General features: G+C 36.6%; 2 protein-coding genes across 12 annotated transcripts in view; one reads left to right on the plus strand and one right to left on the minus strand.

The window, feature by feature from the left end:
- On the plus strand, positions 1 to 19442 carry Opa1 (Optic atrophy 1). Of its 5 annotated transcripts, XM_053765079.1 has the most exons (24): positions 1 to 148; positions 244 to 306; positions 1012 to 1234; positions 1324 to 1459; positions 2017 to 2160; positions 2740 to 2826; positions 3324 to 3475; positions 3845 to 4026; positions 4531 to 4641; positions 5399 to 5528; positions 6240 to 6338; positions 6921 to 7052; positions 7693 to 7838; positions 8418 to 8579; positions 9356 to 9467; positions 10200 to 10281; positions 10986 to 11081; positions 12721 to 12935; positions 13725 to 13866; positions 14266 to 14479; positions 15500 to 15581; positions 15907 to 16041; positions 16320 to 16389; positions 16910 to 19442. In XM_053765079.1, the coding sequence occupies exons 2-24, from the start codon at positions 278 to 280 to the stop codon at positions 16972 to 16974; spliced, it is 2946 nt and encodes a 981-aa protein (XP_053621054.1). In that variant the 5' UTR covers positions 1 to 148; positions 244 to 277; the 3' UTR covers positions 16975 to 19442. The 5 variants fall into 5 exon arrangements, with proteins under 5 accessions (XP_053621054.1, XP_053621055.1, XP_053621056.1 ...); XM_053765080.1 differs by having other exon boundaries at positions 1 to 306; positions 15910 to 16041; XM_053765081.1 differs by having other exon boundaries at positions 1 to 306; positions 2047 to 2160.
- LOC128681270 (uncharacterized) overlaps positions 17939 to 24852 on the minus strand; it is an 11482-nt gene continuing 4568 nt past the window's right edge. For 5 of the 7 annotated variants that reach the window (XM_053765076.2, XM_053765074.2, XM_053765073.2 and 2 more), the window contains one exon: positions 17939 to 23735. In XM_053765076.2, coding sequence (XP_053621051.1) covers positions 20130 to 23735 — 3606 coding nt within the window. In that variant the 3' untranslated portion in view covers positions 17939 to 20129. Of the gene's footprint in view, positions 23736 to 24032; positions 24359 to 24852 lie in introns of those variants that run through there. The other 2 variants (XM_053765075.2, XM_053765078.2) reach the window with 2 other exon arrangements.

The following is a 24852-nucleotide window of genomic DNA, read 5'->3' on the forward strand; positions in this document are numbered from 1 at the left end:
TTGTAGATTGTCAAATGAATTCGAACGAAAATGGTCTTTACAAATTCGTAATTCGACAATTTATTAAACTATGAAGTGATTTATAATGATTTACATGTTGATTGTGTAATATTTACTAGATAAAGTTTAAATATACACCAATTGATTGGTTAGAATTGATTTTATTTTATTACGGGCACCGGTGGAGGTTATGAAATAGATTGTCCAACTCCAATACATTATACCTATTGGTTATGTTTACAGTCTTTACGAAGAAATTGGACAAATTACGTAAACTATGTCAAGAATACTACACAATCGTATGAGGTAAACGTATTCTATCAAGTTACTTTACATAGTTTCTTCCTATCGCGCCTTTGCATCTATTTTTCACAAACTACTATTATTATACCTACGTATATTTTTGTCAAGTTTTTTTTATCATTATTATTCCAAGTCCATATCAATAGCTTACCACATTATAATATATAATGTGAAATTTCCTTCAGCCATGTCTGTATTTCCTCAATATATTCTGAATGGACTTTATCCTACAAGACAATAAAGCCATGATATAATAATGTTGACTAAATAAATAGGTGTGTGTAGTGTGGTCTCTAATTGTAAAAACCACCAATCCACATGGGGCTTGCATGTTGGGTCATTGCCCCAGCATTGGGATGATTATGGCTGTTGATGTGTCATAGCTTTGCCTTGCTTAGAATCAAAACAATAATTGTCTTCATATCAAAAAAAAAGTATCAACTAATTAACTCAAACTTTATTACTGCATGAAGGCATCTGACATGACTTTTATGCATGCCATCATCTATGCAGTGAACACTTACAGTAGTGAATTTAACAATCAACAGTATTGCTACCACTAGTGTTAGGTTTTATTCTAGTCACCTAAAGGCATCTGACATGACTTTTATGACTACTGATGGGAACAAAATGTTAAATAGTTTGTTAATACTAGTTTTCTAATAGAAAGACTGTAGGTTATACATCAGTTTTATTCTATTCTTCCAGATCATCGCTCAAAACCTCAGCAGCGTGGTCGTGTGTGGACAAACGAGCAGTCGCATTCTCCATATGGACCGGCCGCAACCTGCTCCTGCCCAAGCCCATAGATGTGTGTCATGTACAGAGGAGGAGGTATGGCATGCTGGTAATGCGAGCTGTGAGGGGTGTGTTGAAGATACGATACTTGTTGCTGGGTGGAGCTGTCGGAGGCGGGATGACCTTGAATAAGGTAAGTAAAACTTGGTTTAAACTCTTGACAGGTAGCTGTTAGGGCATTAGCAGTGTACATATTTATTCTATTCTAATATTTACTTTTAGAAATATACAGAATGGAAGGATGGTCTCCCTGACATGGGATGGGTGAATGACCTGCTGCCTGATAATGAGCAGTGGGACAGGTTCACCACCACACTCATCTCGGCCAAGGACAAGATTGGTGACCAATTGCAGATTGGTAAGTGCTGCCCAAACAGTGTTAAAAATTATGTTTTATAAGTATTGCATAGTGCTTATCAGCAAATAACTATAGAAAAAAAAAATTTGCAGCTAGTCTGTCAGATTACAAAATATTTTATCAGAAAGTTGGTGAAACAGCCCCCTTATAGCCGTATTCCTCATGACTGAGGGTTGTTGGAATAATGTGTAATGAACCAAAAAACACACAAATTTGCCTTCTCCATTTCACATGCTAGCTGCTAACTCATTCACTAGAGAGCATTTTTACTCACAATATTTTCCTTCACATGAGAGAATCTCCTATTGTGTGTGTGATACGACACAGTTTTATCATGTGTTATCACATATAGAGATATAATAAAAGAGATCTTCTTCATAAAAGAAATTAGGAGCCATAACTGTAGAGCATGCATGAAAAATGTGATGAATATAGAAGAGCCAGGAGACGAGTGAGCTTTGTGTGTGGAAATCCCTATTCTCTGCCTACCTTTATGGGAAACAGGTGTGATAATGTGTATACACTATGCTGTATCACCCAGCTAGATATAACGGTAGGTGTCCCACTGACGCTGTCGGTGCACGCAGATCCTCGTCTGCGCGAGGCCGGGCTGTCGCGGGCGGCGGAGCTCCGCGATTGGCTGTCGCAACGTTACGAAGACGCTGTGGCGGCCGCCGCTGCGAATAACGCCGCGCATATAGGTCAGTGCTGCTTGTTTATGTGACCCTGGTATTAACAATATGAAAAAATGCTTTTTTACAAGCTTTTACTTAGTTTCACCTATCCCGTTGTCTTGCAAGTTGAAGTTCTCGTACGACGTTACAGAGTTGAAATTTCCCAATTCGCTTCAGTTTCAATGACTATGTATTGTTATGATTCGCATTACCTGATGGTGCACCCAGGGTCGGCTACCAACGAGAGAACTCTTCAACGATTTGCAGCATGGGATTTTGATTTTTGTCAGGCGTTAAATGGCACAAGATCTCTCTGACGACAATAAAACCTAGTGGCAAAAATAACATTTTTTTAAAAAAAACTTGGTGTTACATCTCATTATCATTTTAAAATTTAATCATAGAAGTCCAATAAAATCAAACGATGGTCCGATTGATAGAACCACAGGCAAAAAATAAACCATGGATCAACCAGTAAAGCTCGTCAATCGGACCACGGGCAATAAACTAAAATAAAAAGCTTTAAAATGTGATGACTGAAAATGATGATTAAAAATAAGATAAATTATTACAAAAGCTTTCTATTTATGTATGTTATTCTCACAGAGGCACCTCAGAAAATTGTAAACAACCTGCAGAGTAGACCACCGCCTTCTCCGGCGCGGTCTAGCAGCGATGACTCCAATAACTATGGTGATTATGATTCAAATATTTTGTTTTTAATCCCCAACGACAGAAGGAGGGTAGTAATATGTTTAACGCGTCTGTGTATCTGTTTGTCTGTCCCTGGCACCTTGCAGCGTAATGGCTGAACCGATTTTGATCTAGTTTTTTTTATTATTTAAAAGTGAATTTAATCGAGAGTGTTCTTAGCTATGTTTGGAAAAGTATGTTCAGCCTCTTGGTTTCTTAAATGTTTAATTTAAGAAACCAAGAGGATTAAACAGTTTTTTTTTATATACTCCAGTCGTGGCCCTTGAATATTACCACCGTGGACGATGTACGAGGCGATTAAGGGACACATAACCAAAGCTGATAGGCAAGGGTTGACGCCAGACAGCCGGCCGTAAAATCAAAGACAAGTTTTCAAAATTTTAAGCTTTATTTTTAATACTGGGCTTTGCGGTTACAAAGACTAAAATGGAAGTTAATCTTGCCGCTAATATGTGAAACATATTTAATTTTGATAGAAAAACGCGTGCACGCATTACAAGAGGAGGTGTTAGCGCTCCAAGCGCGCTACCAGAGGGAGTTACAACGCTTAGAGCAGGAGAACAGGGAGCTGAGACAGCAGAATATGCTGCTGAGGCAGGGGAGGATGCCTTCTGTGAGGAAGATGAAGGTATGTGCATGTGTTATAACAACAGGTGTTTCAGAATATTATAAAGTAATTAAGAATAGTAAAAACTTTGTTCCGTGTTTCATAAATATATATATATATATATATATATATATATATATATATATAATGGGGCTTGTCACGTGTGACGTCACTAATGTTGGAATCAAAAGCATTTTAATTACACTTTAATCAGAACAAAAAAATACTAAATCTTTACATACTTATACATATTATAAAACAAAGTCCTCTGTCGCTGTCGTGTTTTTTTTTCGTATATGGGTATCAGATTAAAGGGCTCAACTCGAGGATTCCAAAGCAATTTTTTGTTGTTTTTTTTTTTTCTAATCTTTGCTTGTTCTTCGTTTCCAGCGGTCGCTCATAGACATGTATTCGGCCGTACTAGACGAGCTATCTGGCTGGGACGCGGGCGAAACCGATCGTCTGCCCAGAGTGGTCGTGGTCGGCGACCAGTCGGCCGGGAAGACTTCAGTTTTGGAGATGATCGCTCAGGCGAGGATATTTCCGAGAGGAGCCGGCGAAATGTGCACTAGGTGATTAATTTTTTACAAGATTTTATTTAGTTTCACTTGTCCCGTTGTCGTGTAACTCCACCAGACATTTAATATTATGGTTTGTTAAGTCCAGTAATAATGTATTAATGGTCATTTTTACAAGATTTTATTTACTTTCCTGTCCCGTTGTCTGTCCGTAATCAAATCTTGCAAGTTAGATTTCTCCTACCTCCAGTTGACCTACAGAGTTGAAATATCCCACGTCGCTTCAGTTTGCATGACAATGCATTATTATGATAAGCATGACGTGATTGTGCAGCCCGGATCGGCTCCAAATGAGAGGGCTCCTTAAAAGTTTACAGCATAACAAACAGACATGGGTTTTTTGTCGGGCGTTATATGCCATAAGATCTCTCTTACAAAAATGGCATTTTTGTAAAAAAAAACTTGTTAGCAGTGCATTTCATTCATTCGTTCTTAGTTTATTTTCATCACTGCCAGTCAAATCTTTGTTTTTCTCATTATTTTGATTTTTACCCTCAGGGCTCCAGTGAAAGTGACGTTATCAGAGGGGCCATACCACGTGGCCCAGTTTAGGGACTCCGCCAGAGAGTTCGATCTCAACAAGGAGTCAGATTTAGCCGATTTACGGAAGTAAGTATAAGTAATTTTTACATATAAATAAATAATAAATTTATTGATAAACGTTTGTTATACATAGTTACACACTTATCCTTCTTCTTCATAGTCGTATTCCTCATGGCTGAGGGTCGTGGTTATTACGTGGAGTGAAACACACACAAGAACTTTCTTGGCATTATTAATGGAGTGGTTTTGCCATTGCCTTCTCCATTTCACACACAAGTTGATAATAATCAACCAGTGTGCAGGTTTCCTCACGAGGTTTTCCTTCACCGAAAGCAAGTGGTGGTCGATGAAAACACTATACATGAGTCAGATTGGTATACAAACTCATGTGGCACGAGTAGGATTCCAACCTGGGACCTTTCGATCCACAGGCGGGCGTCTTAACCATTACACCACCACACTTATCCTTACATGTTGTAAAAATAAGTTCCCATGTCGCGTCTGTATGAACGCGATAAACTCAAATACTACCGGACGAATGTTTGTACGGCTTTTACCGATATATAGTGTGATTCCTTATGAAGGTATAATGTAATTTATTATAGTTTTACCCCAACGAAGCCGGGAGTTGGGAATAATGTAGACTCATATATTTGCAAATAAAAAATCTTGTATCAATTATTATTGTAATAATTAAGTCTAACCAATTATTATAGCATTCAATGTGATAATACCCATAATTTTATACCATAAATTTAAGCAAGACACCTGAAAATATAACACTCGTTGTGTGTTGTCGGTAAACTTACCCGTCTTTCAACAGAGAAGTAGAACTGCGCATGCGCAACAGCGTCCGCGGCGGGAGGACAGTGTCTACTGACGTCATCTCCATGTCTGTCAAAGGTCCGGGACTACACCGCATGGTGTTGGTCGATTTACCCGGAGTCATTTCTGTAAGTCTCTCTCTTTCTCTCTCATCTTTTGTTGCATCCGGGGCTGTGACGCCTCGAAGCCTGGTGTCATCGACTGTTATTGCCTAACGGCAACCCTCCTTGGGAATTATGTCGTTGCCTGAGTAAGGCTTTGTGTCCTTTACTTGCCTCGTACGACATCCAGGGCAGGAGTAGTCTTATCCCAAGACGGAACCACATATCAAGAACCATTTCTTTAGTATTGGTAATAGATTAGATTTTGTAACTAAAACAAGAAATTAAATTATAAGGACCCAGGTGACTGCCCTGCGGGACACGTTTATTGTATGAATGTCAATTATATAAATATCACTTGATATTCTTACAGGATACGATTAAGTAATATTCTGTAACATATCCTTATTTTGTGCAACATTACCTTTATTCCGTCACTAAAAATAAACCATATGTTTGATATTTAATAGGTGATTGATTGTGTCGAACGCTTTAGATAAAATTAGATGTAGAAATATTCGATAAGTATTTTTACATAATCTAAAGACGTTGACGACCTCTGTGACGTAGTCACCCGTTCGCTATTTTGAGGTCTTGGGTTCGATTCTCAGCGCGGGCAAATATTTGTACTGTGATCACAGATTGTTAAAGGTTAAAGTTTCCGGACCCGCGATACAAAATTAGTATTTAGTGTGGGCCGAGTGAGTATTGTCCAATGATTTATTTATGTTTCGACAGACACAAACGGTAGATATGGCATCGGACACACGCGAGGCAATCAAACATATGACCAAACAGTACATGGATAATCCCAACGCCATCATATTGTGCATACAGGTATGTTATATAAGATTTTCCTAATTTACCTAAGTTTTTTTGTTCCTTATAAGTATTAATTCACCCCCGACGTAAAAAGAGTTGTGTTTTAAGTTAAACGTGTCTGTCTGTGTATATGCCATCGTAGCTCCCAAACGGATGAACCGATTTTTGTGTAGTTTTTTTTGTGTTGTAGATAATTTTATCCAGAGTGTTCTCAGCCATGTTTCATGAAAATCGGTTCAGCTGTTGCTTGTAGAAAGTTATGCTGTAGCTTGTAAAAAGTTATGTTAAGATTGTTTACATAAAAGTTGTAGCGAATTGAATATAGTCGGGGTTTTTTTTAATTTGTCTAACAAATAAACGTTTATGTAAACAATCTTAACATAACTTTTTACAAGCTTTTATTTAACTTGCAATATAACCATTATGATGAGCATGATCTGATGGTGCACCCAGGAAAGGCTCCAGACGTGTGAATTCATCAACGGTTTATTGCGCTGACACGGATATATTTTTGTCAAACACTGAATGCAATAATTTTTCAGTTTTTAAACGTATCCATCAAAAAACTTGTGTGTTGTGATTATAATTTTCCCCCAGGACGGGTCAGTGGATGCCGAGCGAAGCAACGTGACAGACCTAGTGTCGTCATGTGACCCGAGCGGAAAGCGGACTATATTTGTATTGACTAAGGTCGATCTGGCCGAAGAAAACCTCGCTAATCCGAACAGGGTGAGTGACAAACCATAGAGTGTTTTAATACATAATATTATCTATATTATTATTATTATAAACAGGTAAGCGTTAGTGAGTTTGTATGTTTGAGGCGGGTAAACTCCGAAACTACCGAACCGATTTCAAAAATTATTTCACCATTTGTAAGGTACATTATTCGTTAACTCTTCACGCTCAATCAATCTTCTTTAAATTTTCCATACATGTAGATTTAAATATGGAGAAGTACCTTTTATCCCGGAAAAGTTACTGTTCCCGTGGGAAATTAACGCGGGCGAAGCTGCGGGCTAAAGCTAGCAAATTATATATAGAATAATATCGGAAATTCATTCGGTTGTATTTATAGTTTATATCAATGTCGAATTAAGTTCAAATGAATCGCGTCAGCACATATATAACGCTGGCTCATGTTGCTTGGCAAACACTAGGTGTTTACCAACCGATATTGACCATTCTATTTAGTACTAGCTGCGCCCCGGGGCTTCATTCCTATGGGAATTTCGGGATAAAAATACCATGTGTGCTATTCCAGGTTATATTCTACCCGTGTACCAAATTATATCACAATCTAGTAGATTTAGCGTGAAAGAATAACAAACACACATACACGTAGGGCTAAATAAAATGTTCGTTGTAGATTCGTCGCATTCTCGAAGGCAAATTGTTCCCAATGAAGGCCCTCGGCTACTACGCGGTGGTGACGGGCCGGAGCCGCAAGGACGACTCAATACAAAGCATTAGAGAGTACGAGGAACGATTCTTCAGATCCTCCAAGCTTTTCAAGTGAGTATATATATACTATGAATATTTCTTAGTACCCTGAGTGTTTTTATTGTTAGAGTTTTAATTTTTAATTAACACTGATTTTGTATTTTGTTCAAGTCGCCTAAAAGCATCCGACAGTGTAATAACATTTTTTTAAATTATGCAGATGTTATTTTAAATGTATACCTAAATACGGAGCATATGTTCCACATTTTATACAATCTGTAACATTCCCAAAATATACTACTTTTAAATTTCATCAAAATCAGACGATTCGGAAGTTATCGCGTTACAAATATACATACAAAAAATGTATTTTTGCCTCAAGTTGATTAGTAGACCTCGCTCGCTTCGCTCGCTCGGTCGATAATGCACTACGTACATTGTTTGTATGCCTTTTAACCATATTCTTTTTACACTACTAGAAAAAATCTGTCTGTTCGCGATAAACTCAAAAACTGCATTCCGTGCGGTTTTTCGGTCCAATAGTTCATGAATCGGAATCCTTATGAATGTACAATTTACTACGTTCTCACCCGAGCGGAACCGAGACGGCCGCTAGTTTCGGAATAAAAGCTTTGAATATCTTATTTCTAGGGACGGACTGGTGACGCCATCTCAAGTCACGACCAGGAACTTATCATTGGCCGTGGCTGAGTGTTTCTGGAGAATGGTCCGCGCGTCCGTGGAGCAACAGGCTGACGCGTTCAAAGCTATGCGTTTCAACTTGGAGACCGAGTGGAAGAACACTTTCCCCAGGTAATTATTGCCCTCGGGCACTAAAGTAAGGTGGATATCAAAATTATGCACTTTTTGAAGTGAACACTTCTTTAGCGGTGTTGTGCACTTTTTGTGATGGGTAAACAATGTTAAACTCGCGTCAGGACACGTGACCCGGATCGAAAATTCGTGAGACGTCAAAAGTGCACAACGTTAATATTCAAGTTTTCACTTCTGCCGGCACTCGCGGAGTGCAACTCGTTTTTTTTTTTGTCACATCGTGACTGGTCTAAGCAAATGATGGGTTTTCACTTTTATTTTTTGTTTTGGCACAAACAATCATTATAAGAAACATTTTACAATAAAAATTTAACAAAAGAAAACATAAGCTTAGTGTGTTGACAACATAGGTACTAATTATTTGTTTGCAAAACAAGAACAGGTATTATATAAGTAGAAGTAATTGATTCACGCAATACATTAAAAAAATAGTTTAATACATAAAATAGTCTTGCTTGAAATGTACTTTATTTTGTTTGCATGTCACCTACATGCAAAACTTAAAATTCGATTTTATGCTCTACAGCGTATCTAAAGTAAAATCTTGGTCTAACCAAACACTTAAAGACAACAGGATGGTTACGCCCCGTTTAAAATTCTTCACTTTACTATTTTTTACTACAAATGAGCTTACAAAATTATTTTTTTTGTTTGTTTTATTTTTTCCATACAGTTAAATGTGACCTTCGCAACTCGAGGCCCTGTATACCCCCTTAATAGATAAAAACGTGATTCTGTATTTTATATTTTTGTAGACAACGCGAATTGGACCGCGACGAACTATTCGAACGCGCACGCGCAGAATTGCTCGACCAATCGGCGGAGCTATCGTGTGTCGCCGCACCTGCGTGGGAACTACGTCTGCAGGCAAGTCTCAGATCTCCACATGATGCCGGATTCGTAATAAAAGGGCATTGATATAGTTGAAACAATTTAAATTTAATTAATTAATTTAATTTTTTAATTTATTTTTAGTTTTAGTTGATATATCGTTGAAATAAAATGACCATAGCGCTTTTAAAATAAACACTGCGCCATCTAGCGCCATCTATACAGAGAATACAGGTTTATCGCAAATCTCACGGGAACAATCGTTTTTTTTTTCGGAATGAAAGAAAAACCTATGTATGTAGAACCATACTTCAAACTAAATGTATGCAAAATTTCAAGAAGATTGGTTGTGTAGATAACGCGTGAAGAGGTAACAAATAAACTTACTTTATAATATTATTAGTTGCGATTAGGATTAGCATCATTGGGATTCGACTGCGATTTTACAAGTGTTTATTTTCACCGTAAATATTAATTGTTTTTTTTTTCCAGTATTTAATTCATTATTATTTGCAAATATGTACAGCAAAATTTAAAATTTTACAAAAATATTGCGCTATAACTGACAGGTTACGTAATACAAATAATGTTAGAAAGAATATATATACGTGAGGTTCATAGAATACAGTTTAAGCGTTTCAGATCTTGTCGAATATAATGAAGTCAAATTCAAATTAAAAGGTCATATTTTACTATGAGTCTATAAACCCTTGTTTTGTGTATATTGTTTCATAATAAAATTATATTAAATATAGATTGATATTTCAGGAGGCGCTGTGGAACAATGCTGCCGAACGGATATTCCAACAGATATACTTGCCGGCGGCCCACGCGGCGCATTTAGATGTAGGTGAGTCTATAACACTGATAGTACTACTTTTGTAACATCTATTTGAATGAAATCATCACAACAAAACAGAACAGAATTAAAATTTGTATCATATAAAGTTTGACGACCTCGGTGGCGCAGTGGTAAAGTGCTTGCCCCTGAACCGACAGGTCCCGGGTTCGATCCCCGGTCGAGTCATGCAAATGACGTCTTACGAATCGCAAGCCCGCTGAAAATGATCTTTTTCTGATTGGCCCGGGTCTTGGATGTTTATCTATATATGTATATGATATAAAATATAGTATCGTTGAGTTAGTATCCCATAACACAAGTCTAGAACTTACTTTGGGGCTAACACAATCTGTGTAATTTGTCCTAATATATTAAAAAGTGGTTGTGACGTACAGTTCCGTATTTGAAACTGTACATCACAACCACTTTTGGCGTCCCACCGTGTGATGTCATAATTACCTGAGCTAACTCTTGGTGCGAAATATTTTAACATTGTTATGCGCGACGGGCTAGTAACCTGTCAATTATACAATAATGCATTTCCAAAAGCTACAAACTACTAGCATTTCCTAACGACCACAACTGAGAAAAAACGCCGAAAGATACAAATTCAACAGTGTTTGTTCCTATCATGCGAGAGCTAATAATAAAAGAAGGTTAAGTCCCTCTAAATCCAATTCTATCCCCTCCTAATTTCCCCCCATTCTCCGCAGCCTTCCCCCTCCCTCGCCATGTGAAATACGAACACTCGAAGTCCGCCAACACCAATCGTACTACTATATTCCTTGACGTTTACGATATCGACTTCAGTAAGATGGCTTCCATGTTTTTCATCATCACAGCATAGTTACATGGCGTAGTGGTGACCACGCTAGCTAACTAGAGGTCCTGGGTTCAATTCCCAGCGCGGCCAAATACCTACATTTATTTATTTATTTACGCAACTTGCATCAATTATTACAGGCTAACCCAATTCGAAATCAAAATAAAAAATCAAAATCAAATCATTTATTCAGAAATTAGGTCTTCACAGGCACTTTTTCACGTCATATTCTAAATTAAATGATGTTTACCAAAGCTACAAACTATTAGCATTTCGGAACGACCACTGCTGAGAAGAAATGCCGAAAGAAACTCATTCGGTGTTGGTCCCTATTATGCCAGAAGGGCTTACCATTTTTTAAATATAAATTTATGTATCGATAGTATAGCTTATAGAAAAAAATGTACGTATGATAACAAATGTTTGTCCGCTGTTCTGGGGTTTGTACCCGTTTCTTTGTTCGGATCCGCGACACAAGCTTAGTTCTTAGTATGGGCCGTTGAGTATTGTCTATTTAGTTAGAAATATGAATATAGATATTTTCATAGTAGAAATATAACCCAACTAGATATACAAGTGGCTCTAAGATTATTAAGTTATTAGTTGCGCCCCGGGGACGCCCCGGGGACGCTCAAGTGGGAATTTCAGGATATCTTTACCCTGAAATTCCCACTTGAGCGACGCCCTGTACGTACGCCCGACGTACCATATATGTTTTCCAGATTATATTCTACCCGTGTACCAAATTTCCAGTAGATTTTGCGTGAAACAGTAACAAACATACATACATCCTCACAAACCGCATGAGTTTGTGTATGACAGTGTGGTTGAAATTTAAATAACATTTTTTTAACAAATACAACAGCGCGCGAATTAGAAATCATCAATATTTGAAATATCATCAATCCAATTCTTCTTTAATTAATCCATATATGTATTTCCAAATCTCTATTGGTAGTGGTGGTGGTGTAATGGTTAAGACGCCCGTCTGTGAATACAAAGGTCCCAGGTTGGAATCCTACTCGTGCCACATGAGTGACTCATGTATAGTAGTTTTCATCGACCACCACTTGCTTCCGATGAAGGAAAACATCGTGAGGATATCTGCACACTGGTTAATTCTTATTAACTTGTGTGTGAAATGGAGAAGGCAATGGTAAACCACTGCATTAATAATGCCAAGAAAGTTGTTGTGTGTGTTTCATTCCACGTAACAACCACGACCCTCAGCCATGAGGAATACGACTATGAAGAAGAAGACGTCTCTATTTGGGTTATGTATAGAATTACATGATCTTAACAAATTTCACCTGATTCGGTCTAGTAGATTCGGAGCAAATCAGCTGTTACCGACGATCGGACGGACAGACAGACACACGAGTGATCCTATAATTTAAAGTGATAACTTCTTTAGCGGCGTTGTGCACTTTTTTGTGATAGGTAAATGTTTAACTCACGTCAGGACACGTGACCTGATCGAAAATTCGTAAGACGTCAAAAGTGCACAACGTCAATATTCAAGTTTTTACTTCTGCTGGCACTCCCAGAGTGCAACAGGTTTTTATTTTTAATTTTTTGGACGGAACCCTAAAAAAAATGATATCATCCCGTCGCACCCACCGCAGACAAGTTCAACACATCGGTGGACATAAAGCTCCGCGAGTGGGCGGAGTCGGAGCTGCCGCTGCAGTCCGTGAGGGCGGGGCGCGAGGCGCTGCGGTCGGAGTTCCTGCAGCTGCTGGCGCGGGCCGCGGCGCCCGAGCCCGCCCACGAGCCCCTGCGCCGCGCGGCGGTGGAGGAGGCGCTGAGGAGGCATCAGTGGGAGGACCGCGCGCAGGATGTCAGATTATTCATTATTATATTCAGTAGTATTCTTGCTAAAATTCATCTTTATTGTCCTGTTCTATGATGGAACTTTAACACTCTTATACGTAAGGGATGTCTATTAATCACGTGATGTTTTTTCTGTAGCATACCTTTTTCGTGAGATTTTAGAAAATTAAAATAAAAATCACATGGATTTAACACATTAAAAATACACAGATTTTGGGGGATTCTAGGAATTTTACAATAAATTAGAATAATATCTAAACACACATAAAAATGATACGAAATGAACTATAGCATTCCCAAAGAGGGTTAACGTCCAACGAACGCCGGTAGTAAAATGACAGCACAATTTTAATGGCAATTTTTTCACTCTAAACCCTGGGCTTTGGTACGTCACAGCTCAGAATGCAACAAAGAAACACGCAAAGATGAGAAAGATCATTCCACTGTAGAAGAAAACAGTCTTTATATAGATTATTTATTTATTGTCTTTATATTATGTAAATCTTAACTACGAACCAGGGTGAATTTCACGAGCGTTTTTACGCCGCCATAGGCTATCATTAGTGTTTATTAATTTGTACCATAAACAGTAATCAATTTAATTATCCAATTTTATAAATAAGTAAAGTACTGGCACAATGTTAATTTTAAAAATCTTTAATTTAAATAAAACGATTCTTTATTCAAATAAAATATACGACACTAATGAAACGCTACACGCCGTCAAACAGTCGTGAAATTCACCCACCAGTGGTTTCGTACAAGAACGAAACAGATAAAAGTGTGTTCGTGGTAGGTGCTCCGCGTGCTGCAGCTGAACGCGCTGCAGGACCGTTGTGTGTCGTCGCGCGCCGACTGGGACGCGGCCGTCGCGCTCATGGAGGCCGCCGTCAGGGAGAGACTGGATGAAGTCAATGCTGAGCTCAAGACTCTCACCGGTGAATATTCAAATTCAAATCATTTATTCAGAAATTAGACCTTCACAGGCACTTTTTCACGTCAATTTTTATATTAAATAGTTATTTCTCACAAGCTACAAATTACTGGCATTTCGGAACGACCACTGCTGAGAAGAAATGCCGAAAGGAACTCATTTGAACAGTGTTGGTCGCTATCATGCCAGAAGGGCTATTTATTGTTTATATATAAATTATTGCTACTTACATTTTCTTTTTCTAATAAAATATCAAAGTACATAATGTACATAGTCAAAAAATAAATATCTCAACCACAACTTTACTAATGTTTTGGCACGATGGATTTTAACCGCCGTCATTACGCCAGACTTTCGCTTTTATAATATCAGTATGTATTTATTTAATGATATATTCACTCAGGCCCCGGGTTCAAGGACCGCTGGCTGTACTGGCAACACACGAGCGAAGAGCAACACCGAAGGGCGGAAGTTCGCAACGAATTAGAAAAGCTCGGCTCCTCTCGACCCGCGCTCAGTTACGACGAAGTGGTCGCCGTCAGGGACAACCTGCGCAGGAAAGGCTTGGAGGTCGATAACGACTATATTCGGGAGACGTGGAAACCGGTTTATCTGAGGTGAGAAACATACCTTCTTTATATCATAAAATAACAAGATTATTTGTTAGACAAATTGAGATAAAAAAATCCCGACTTTCAATATTAATTTCGCAACAACTTTTGAACGGCTGAACCAATGTTGATCAAACATATCTAAGAACCACCGCATAAAATTAGCTATCAAATAAAAAATCCGCATCCAAATCGGTTCACGCGTTGATGAGCTACAGTGTCACGTACACAGACAGACAGACAGACACACTTACCGTTCAAACTTGTAACACTCCTCTTTTTGCGTTGGGGGTTAAAATTATACTAGCTGTGATGTGTCTGAGAAGGAAAGTCTTGGAAGTTAACACTCACCTATTTTAGGCAGACGTGCAAACCGGTGTATTTGAGGTGAGAAACATACCATCTTTATTTAGTAACATAATGTTAGGAAAATATTTCTTTACTAATTTATAGTGGAACTGAGTGGTGAATGAAATAAATTCCCTTAGTGTTATCATGCATTTGTTTCCAAATCATTTGTGAGTTTGTATGTTTGAATGTTTGAGGCGGGTAATCTTCTAAACGAACCGATTTCAAAATTCTTTCTCCATTAGAAAGGTACATTATCCAAGATTGCTATGTGCTACTATTGCTATGTTTATCTCAAAATTCCCACGGGAGCGAAACCTCTGGCAACATCTAGTGTGAATATAAAAGAAGCTTAGAAGTTAACTATGACTGTATTAGGAAGACGTGGAAACCCGTGTATTTGAGGTGAGAAACGTAACATTTATTTACAATTTTAAAATTACGTCCAATGGAGATGTTTGGGCCCGTGAGTCAGACGAGTAGAATGGGGATCGAAATTGATAAATACTATTAGATTACTATATTAGGGAGACGTGGAAACGTGGTGAGAAACATGACATGTGGCAATTTTAAAAAGAAAATTTTACAAAATAGAACATCGTATTACTCGAGAAACCTGATAATATCAGTGTTTGATGTGTGAGAAACATAACTAATAATACGTCTTTTCTGTTCCAGAAATTTCCTACAAAGTGCGCAGACGCGGGCGCGTGATTGTAAAAAGAGCTTCTATTTGTATAGTCAACAAAACGGTAACGGGGTGAGTAATAGATATTTCCACTCATTCTGAATTTGGAATTTACCAAAGCTCACAGTGAATTATGCCTAATTGTTCGCCGCGTGAACGCAATAAATTTTTACGAAATTGTGATTATTTCAAAAACAATTTAACCGATTTTGTTGCCCCACGAACTTAGGTCCCACATACCTTTTAAAGTTCAACAAAATCAGACTAAGGATTCCAAAGCATACATGAATAAAAAACAGTATTTTTGCCCCAAGTTTAATTGTTGTGTCAAATTGACATGTTTTCTTTCAACAAATAAAATTTGTTTCGCGTTTTTGAAATAAAATATGTTTATCAGAAGGAATGCTGCGAAGTAGTGATGTTCTGGCGCGTGCAGCAGACGCTGCGAACCACCGCTAACGCGCTCAGGCAGCAGATCGGGAACAGGGAGGCGGCGAGGCTGGACCGCGAACTGCGGGAGGTGCTAGACGAGGTCGGGTTACACTATACTTGTTTTGTTTGTAATATCTCAACATTGCACCGTATTACTAGCACTAGCTTTTTCCAGCGGCTTCGCCCGCGTGATTTTCCTTTCAGTGAAATGTTTATAACTTTTCTGGTTTCCCCTTACAAACTTTGAACCCCCCTTTTTACCCCCTTAGAGCTTACCACTTATTTATCCGTTCAGATTAATACGATATTTATATTTATGATAAAACATCAGTCTAAGTTAGTAATTTTTCCTTGATATGTTTAATGTACATATTACAGATGGCTGCGGATCCAGAAATCAAGAAGAAATTAATATCAGGAAGGAGAGTGGAACTTGCAGAAGAATTGAGTGAGTTTACAATTATTTAATTACACACAGCATCACTTCTTTATCCCTTACGGGGCAGACACGATCATGAGTCACGAAATCCTAAAACCACATTTGTTTATTAATTTGTGTACACAACATAACAGTGTAAATTTAAAACTTGTAAATAGAAAATTAATACTACTATAACCTTAAAGTTGGCATTTGACATGAGTCTCGAATACCGCCATCTAGTTCCGTAATTGCATACCAAATTATCCACTAGAGTGCTGGTTTCCTCACGATGTTTTCTTTTCACCGGAAATAAGTGGTGGTCTATGAAAACTATACAAGAGTCATATTGGTGTACAAACTCATGTGGAACGAGTAAGATTCGAATATAGACACCTTATTCTGGTGGATTCTGGACTGATTCTCTCTCTCATTCCCTCTCGCTCTATTAGTTGAGGAGCTTAATAGAGAAGGAGATCTAGCTCCATGTTTTTCTCTTGAATTTTATTGTAGTAAATTTAAGGCTGGTTTTTGTTTGTGCTTTTTACAGAACGAGTGAGACAAGTGCAAGAGAAATTGGAAGAGTTTATAGAGGCGTTAAATAAAGAGAAATAATTGTAAATTATTCTTGGGTAACTCAAACTTTAGGAAATATTAGCGTAGAAGGGTTTGTCAAGTTTGGCTGTCCTTGTCACTCGCGTAATGAAATATCGCCGTTCGTTCACACATGTTTGTTTCATATGATAATTTGACAGATTATTATAATCTGTTATTTATGCAGATAGTTGAGTGAACAGGATGGCAATACATGACGTATGAGAGTAACAGAGATGACGATATATGATGATGTTCTATGACAACACATGGCTTTTGATATAGGCGAATTTGATATAGGTTGGAGGTATTTCTGTCATTTTAAGCAATATTTAATAAAAGGACAAAGTTCTTAATTATTTGATAAAGTTAAAAAAATCTTATACAATAGGGTAGATGACAAAGTTAGTCCGAGAATTGTAAAAAATATGTATAATCTAGATGAAATGTATAGGTATATTGATAATTCATAGACAATAGTGACAATACAGATCATTATACATAAAGTTTTAAAGTCCATTAAAAAATATATAAAAATAATCTGGACTATCATAAAAACAAAAATGTTGTAACAACTTTTATTAAGAAATCATTACCATAAACGTAATTTTCAGCTGTCGAACAAACAGCGTTTTTTCCTAACCTAATTACCAAGTTATGACGTCACTTCTATGTTTCATTTAGTATGGAACGTTTGGACGAGTCCGAAAATGTTTGATTTTATTTCAAAGATTTGTCATTACCACAGTAATTTTTTTCACTGGTTTTTCTATTAATATAAAGGCCTTCGAATAGTGATCAAAACAAAAATTTGTCGTCCACCCTATTGACCGTCACTCATTTTCATCTTAAAATTTAGGAAGTTAACTTTGTTTTTTTGTTTGTTTGTTAATACTCATATTTACGTTAGCATAAAGTTTTTTTTATTGTTTTTTTTTTTTCGCCATCGTATTGGAAGTCATTTTTGATTTATTTTATTTTTGAGTCGTATCCAGTATGAGAGATGACTGTATATATTTTGTCAAGCGTGTGCTTGAAAGCTACACATGAAATTTTGTTTTGAGTCAATATTTCAATTTCCTTTGTGATATAATAATTTTCGTTTCCATTTAAAATTTGAATGTAATTTGTTAATTATGTTAAAACGAACAAATTATGTATGATTGATTTCGAGATTTTGAAAAATTCCTATTTTACTTATAGTTAAAAATAACCTATTTTGATAGTAAATTATTGTCTAAATCGTTATAGACGTTTCAAAGACAAAAATGTTTAAAAAATGCTTGTTTGAAATATATTCGAACTGCTCACTAAGTTTGTAGTATGTAGGTTCCTATAAGTTATTATGAAATATTGTGTAATATATGGAGTGAACATACTATGCCGACCCCACATGAGCGGGAAAATAGATCAAGAACTTATAATAATAATATTTCTTTATATTATGTAATACATTTGACAGAAATATCGCTAACCGTCTAGTCCACTGTGAATGTAGACAGTTTTCGTAAGCCATGGCATTTTAAATGTACAGATTTACAGATTCTATGGAAATGTTACTTTTTCTCATTTATATATCAGCACATAACGGTTAATAAAGAGTAAAAATATTGATCAAAGTCTTACGTCTTTACTCGGCAAAAAATAGTTGAACTTTTGAAATTGATGTTTAAAATGGCTTTATTTTTGTAGAAATTGAACCGTGCACGTTGTATTTTGATTTTTAGTAACGAGTCCATTTTTATATACCACTCATTTAAAAATTCTGAATTCGTGTTATTTTTACAAGCGTGATTGAAACAGTGATTCAAAATTGTGTAATTGTAATAGAATATTTTTTTAAAACATACGATTTTAATTTATTCGCATTTATTTCGAGTGAAATTCATAAATAGATTTCGCATTTCACATGAAATAAAACACATATATATTGCAAAGTATATAAATCTTTATAACAACACAAAAATAGCAGCGAACATCATTACATAAACATTACAAAGCATTTTAAAAAACATCTTAAAAAAATAAGAATATAAAAATATGCTTTTAATAAATACCGTGAATAAATATAAAAACTGAGATGATAATTTTGTCTGTAAGTACAATCGGAGGCAGATATACCTGACCCACTCCTGGTAGAAAGTTAAGTAGGGTTTATTTGCTCTCAATTGTACAGCTACAAAATAGCATTTAGTTTTAGAACTAATATTTTTTTCTCGATGTAAATTTTTCAACTGGAAGTTCAAAATTTAAACTTTGTTGATTTTAAGCATTTCTTTTTTATTCACAAAAGCATCGATTATTTCATAATGACGGTATCTAGTTAAAGAATCGACTAATAACGAAAACTAAAATTAAAGGTAAAAAGGTAATGCTTCCAAACATGGCTATTGTCGTCGTCTACGCACTTATTATACGTTGTATTATTTTGTTATTAATTTAACAGCTTGATGTAAGTTATCTTGTAATAAAATGTTGCGTAAAAAGTTTATTATTGTATCATTTAACTTAGTGAATAGCATCACTATTCTGTTGCGCCGACGCAGAGCGTTACCGCTCCAAAATTTTACATTGACACTACAACAATATTTAGTTGATCCGTTAACGGAGCGCAACGGACTAGTGGAGCCTCTCTCAAAGGCAACGCATCTTATATCCTGTTTGTCTTAGTAATGAAAAAGATAAGCAATTAATACATCTATATTAGAAATGCACCGAATATTCGATTAGTATTCGGTATTCATACCGTATTAGGCATTTTTCCCACTATTTGTATCCGAAATTTGGTGCCGAATGTATTCGGTTCGAGTATTGCAAGAAGAAGCCGCAAGTGCAAAGTGCTTAAGTAATATAATTATTATTATTCTAACAGCGTATTTACTTTTTTTTTCTTCCAAAGAAGACTTCATACGATCTATTCTTACTGCATAAGTTACAATACTTACACCTAAAGGTTCGATTTTCATCACAAAACTGCGTAAAACTGAACAATTAAAAGGATATATTACTTTTGATAGGTAACTCAATGTAGGCAACTACCACAGATAAACATTAACATAAATTATAATGCGATACATTTATAGGCATCGGCCTATAAATGTCATAACATTATTTTTTGTCACGGATTCTAAAATAATAGGTTTATACTTATTTAGGTGCATGGCCATTATTTTTTTTCAGTCAACGAAAATTTCTTGCAAATCGGCATTCAAAAAGAATTTCAACTGTGTATCCTCTATGCCTTTCAAAATACTTAAAGTCTTATCACCTTTTATATCCTTTATGAAACACCTATTCATGTTGTATAACTTTTCAGCTAAAAGCTGAGACGTACCATCATGTTCTTCCAACATTCCTCTTATTAAAGCCGACACAAAAGACCACTTGCTATTATAACAATTGAAAGCGACTGATAAATAATTATTCAGCGTTTTGGCGTAAATTTCTACAATAGACTCAAAATATTCTGTTTTCAACTGTACTATTTCATGAGCTATGTACTTTCCAAATATTACACCAACTATTTCCACTCCCAATTTGTTTCTCTCCTCTTTATTGGCGAAAATTACTGGATTCTGTTTCACACTTTGCCTGATCGCTTTGAAATACAACATAATAAGATGCATTGTAATGTAAATATCAATATGTTCAACGATGGATATAGATTCCTTGAGCCATTCTACAATAAGCTGCAACACTGGCAAAGACGAAACATACGAAGTATCCATAAACACATCTGTGCATTTTAAGTTAAACATGAAGTTGTTCCAAAATTTTAAAACCTTATATTTTGAAACCGTGTCTACTGTTTTGCCAAAGAATGTCTTCATGTGGCTCAAAAATGGCTTACCTAAAGTGTCCATTCTTTGCTTTTGAATCTCTTCAGTTTTGCATAGCATTAAATACCTTGCAATCATTCGTAACATTAGACATGAACGAACATTATCCTGGTATTCGGATGTTTGAGACTTTTCAAAGGTCATTTCGCTATCTAGGAATTCAACTATAACATCACTGACGAATTTTTCATCTGCTTTTGATAAATAATCTTCTATTTCAACCAAAATCCGCGTTCCTTCTTCTTGGGAGACTTTTTGCATAACTCTATACAAAGTTGCGCAATAATCTGCTCTGAGACTTTCTGGTACATCACTTAGTCTCGAGAGCGTGTCTCTTAGATGCAAGTATTTCGGATGCGATAGATCACTTTTTTCCAAAGTAGCCTTTCCTATTACCCAGATTTTAGGATTAAATTGCTCACCCTGCTGTTTCAAATGTCGGAAAGTAAGCTTGATTGCAACGGTAGGCCGCACGCTTGCAATCAATGCAAGAATTTCTACTTCCTTGCCAATTCTCTCTGATAACAAAAATGTGAGTCTAGGTGCACGTCGCCAATCCTTAAGCAATCGCATGTATTCTTCAATTTTCTTAGCACTACAAATAGATATTTGATTCGCTACTGCTTTCACACCAGCTTTATGCCATCCTAAAGCAAATAAATCTAATTTCGGTCTAGCTAAATGACCGTAGGTCCTCAAGGTAACCAAACGTTTGTATTCAGCAGTATTCTTAACAACTTCACTAACTCGGTCAACTTCTTGTAGTTTTTTAAAAAGAGAGGATCCAGCTAGTATCGCGAAAGACCGAACCAGATCTGCACGAGGATTTGTCGCCATTTCTTTTTCTATTTTACTCAGATATTCGTTAGCTAAACCGTGATTTTCCGAGAAGTATATTGCTAATTTACGAAGGAATTGGTCGTGTTCAAGTTTTTCGCTCATTACTTTTTCAAATTTATCTTTTTGCATTAATAATTTAGCATCATGACGCAGAACATTTAAGTAACACCAATTATTTTGCAAGAATGTGAAGTTTTCTAGGAACAAATCTTTTCTTGCAATTCGGGCGTCATACAACTTCCTCAACAGGCCGACGCAAGCTTCAGGATCTTTACGAGCACACATTGAAATAACTGGAACTGTTTCAGGATAGTCTTTGATCTTCAAACTATAATCATTAAATACTTTCATAGCCGCTTCCAGTCTTCTAACCGCTTCATTAGTATTATCTTGTTCCTGCGCGGACGCTAGAAGCATAGTTGGTAGCTTATAAGACACTTTACGTTTCTCCTCTTCATTTAAGTTGTATTCAGCAAAAGTTGAGAACTGGTCGAGATATGCAGAAAAAATATTAGGAGAGCATTCTTCTGTTAACAGAATAGATCTCAGCACGACAGCGTGCAAACCTTCAAAACATTTTTCATCAGATTTCTTGCCGTCTAAGCCGAGTCCGCGAGCGAATTTCAGAAGTAGCTGCCAGAGATCGTCTGGCAACTGCCATGCCTTAGCTCGCTTCACCAAACTTCGTACGATAGTTGCACGAAAATTTTCAGCTTCATTATTGTGCCTCGAAACCAGTAGTTTCAAAAGACCCCTCACGTTGTCTTCAATTCCGCCTGTTTTGCTAACTAATACCAGCATCATGTACTGTCGTGTCTGGACCAAACTCTCAGCTGATATTAACTTACTTAGCTCAATAAATGTGTCTTTAAAGTTGATGAACCTATATTTATTGAAAAGCTTGTCTAAAAGCGTTTCCTCTTGGTACATACACCGCTTACTACGTTTCTTTAAAATACAATTCATCATCCCGCATCTTATAATCGATTCGTTTTGGTAATGATATCTGCCAAGCATTTGATATTTAATGTCCTCAAAAACGTGTCGTTCGAAGAACCTTTCTGAATATGGCGATGAGGGAGGTGTGTACGGCCAGTCTTTTACTTTGTCGCCGATACACTTATCAACAAATACCAATTTTTTAAAGGATTCTCGTTCATTATGACTAAGTCGTTGGATAAAAGGTTCCACGCACTTGTATGAAAAGAAATTTGTTCCAAGATACTCAGCTCTGGCTAGTCTTAAAACAATATCTTTAATTTCGTCATTATTCAAACACTTAGCTAACGTTGGTGTGTGTAGGAGCCAAGCCGCATACAGTTCAGGTTTCTTATCATATCGGTCCTTATGATTGTTCATGATCACATGTGTAATCCTAGAACTGAAAGGGCTACATCGATTAGAGTTGTAATATTTTTCTGCAATGTCTAAAAGCAAGTCGGGATCTGTATTGATTAGATTTGTAATACTGCTGTAGTATTGACTTTCTTTATTCCAATCAAAATAGCTGATATCTTTTTTAGTTGGCATAAATTCATAATAATATTTGCGCACAGCTCGCGGACACTTTTCACTGAGTAACTTCAAACGTTTTGGCGTTATTTTTTTAAACGCTCTCGCTATTGCGTCGGCAATCACATCTTCAGGACAATTCCAAAGGAATTTCAAGGCTAAATCAAAGTTTTTCTCGGAATAATATTGAAAAAATTCAAGACACCTACTGGGGTCCTTTAAATGAACATGCAGCCAGTTGTTCATTTTGTTCACAGCTGTTGTAGTCATCTCTGGATGCAGCACTTTATCTAAATAAGCAGGGTTTATGACGTCGTTATACTGCGGTTCCAAAAGCCAGGAGCTTCGTAGAGCCCTGCTGACATAGAGCATGTCATCGTCTTTAAGATTAGATAGAATGTACTCAGTATAACGAAGTTTTGATGCGATGTCTATCTTAAACAGACGATCCACGGCTGAATGTTCTGGAGTGTCCAGTATGGACTGAAAGGGCACTTTCTTCTGGTAAGCATCGTTCACCAATGAGTTGAGATACCGATGGCGCTCGCCTAGGGTGTTACCCACTAATGTGATTGGTATGTAAGACGCCATCTGAAAAAGAAAAAATGTTTTAGGAGGTAGATATTAGGTATCAATGGTGCATATCAAGCGCTATTGCATGACAAGCAACTAACTTGGGATGGTCAATAGTTCATCACACCACTCGCTAACCTAAGTTCTGTAGGTTATTAATGTGCCAATAGACTTTTTTATCAGTTCTACTGAGGTTCGCGGAAACCGGTTAGCCCGAGCCTAATATTTGTTAGAGATAAATTGTTAGGCATTTGTTATAATGACGTCATGCGCGCGAAAAAGAACCAAGGCTCTTAAAACATTTATTTTTATCACCTTTATAATTTTATCTTCTGTTCGCCCAATTTGATGATACTAATGCCGCATATTAGGGTATGATTTGACGTAAACTATTGTGAATAATATTATATTAAAGACAATGCTTAAATCTTTAAAAAAAGACAATGATTATAGCCTTACATAAAGTACCCTCGCAAAAATTTATCAATTTCATATAATAATGTGATTACTGAGTACTTGTTTATTTATTTAAAACTTAGTGCACAAAATTACACACGTTCGATTTAACGCCAATGGCCATATTAGACATGAATGAACATTCCAAATATCATACATTACAATTTGATTTTCTTATCAGTCGACGAACAACTAGTCGACGAAAATTTCTTCCATATCTGCTTTCATAAAGAATATCAGTTGTTTATCTCCAATTCCGTCGAAAAGACTTAAAGTATTATCGTCTTTTAGTTCTTTTAGAGAATGTCTGTATTTTACGAATATCTTTTCAGCCAAAAGCTGAGATGTACTGTCTTGTTCCTTCAACATTCCTCTTATTAAAGCAGACACAAAGGACCAATAGCTTTGACAAATATCGAAAGTAGCTGATAAATACGCAATCAGAATATTGGCATATATTTCAACAATAGACTCGAAATATCCAGTTTTTAATTGCACAGTTTCATGAGCTATATACTGCCCAAATATTACACCAACAATTTCTACTCCTATTTCGTTTCTGTCTTTTGTATTGGAGAAGATTACGGGATTCTGTTTCACACTTTGTCTGATAGCTTTAAAATACAATATGATGAGATGCATTGTTACATAAACATCAAAATATTCTACGATAGGTACA

Source organism: Plodia interpunctella, chromosome 26, assembly GCF_027563975.2.
Source record: "Plodia interpunctella isolate USDA-ARS_2022_Savannah chromosome 26, ilPloInte3.2, whole genome shotgun sequence".
Lineage (NCBI taxonomy): Eukaryota > Metazoa > Arthropoda > Insecta > Lepidoptera > Pyralidae > Plodia > Plodia interpunctella.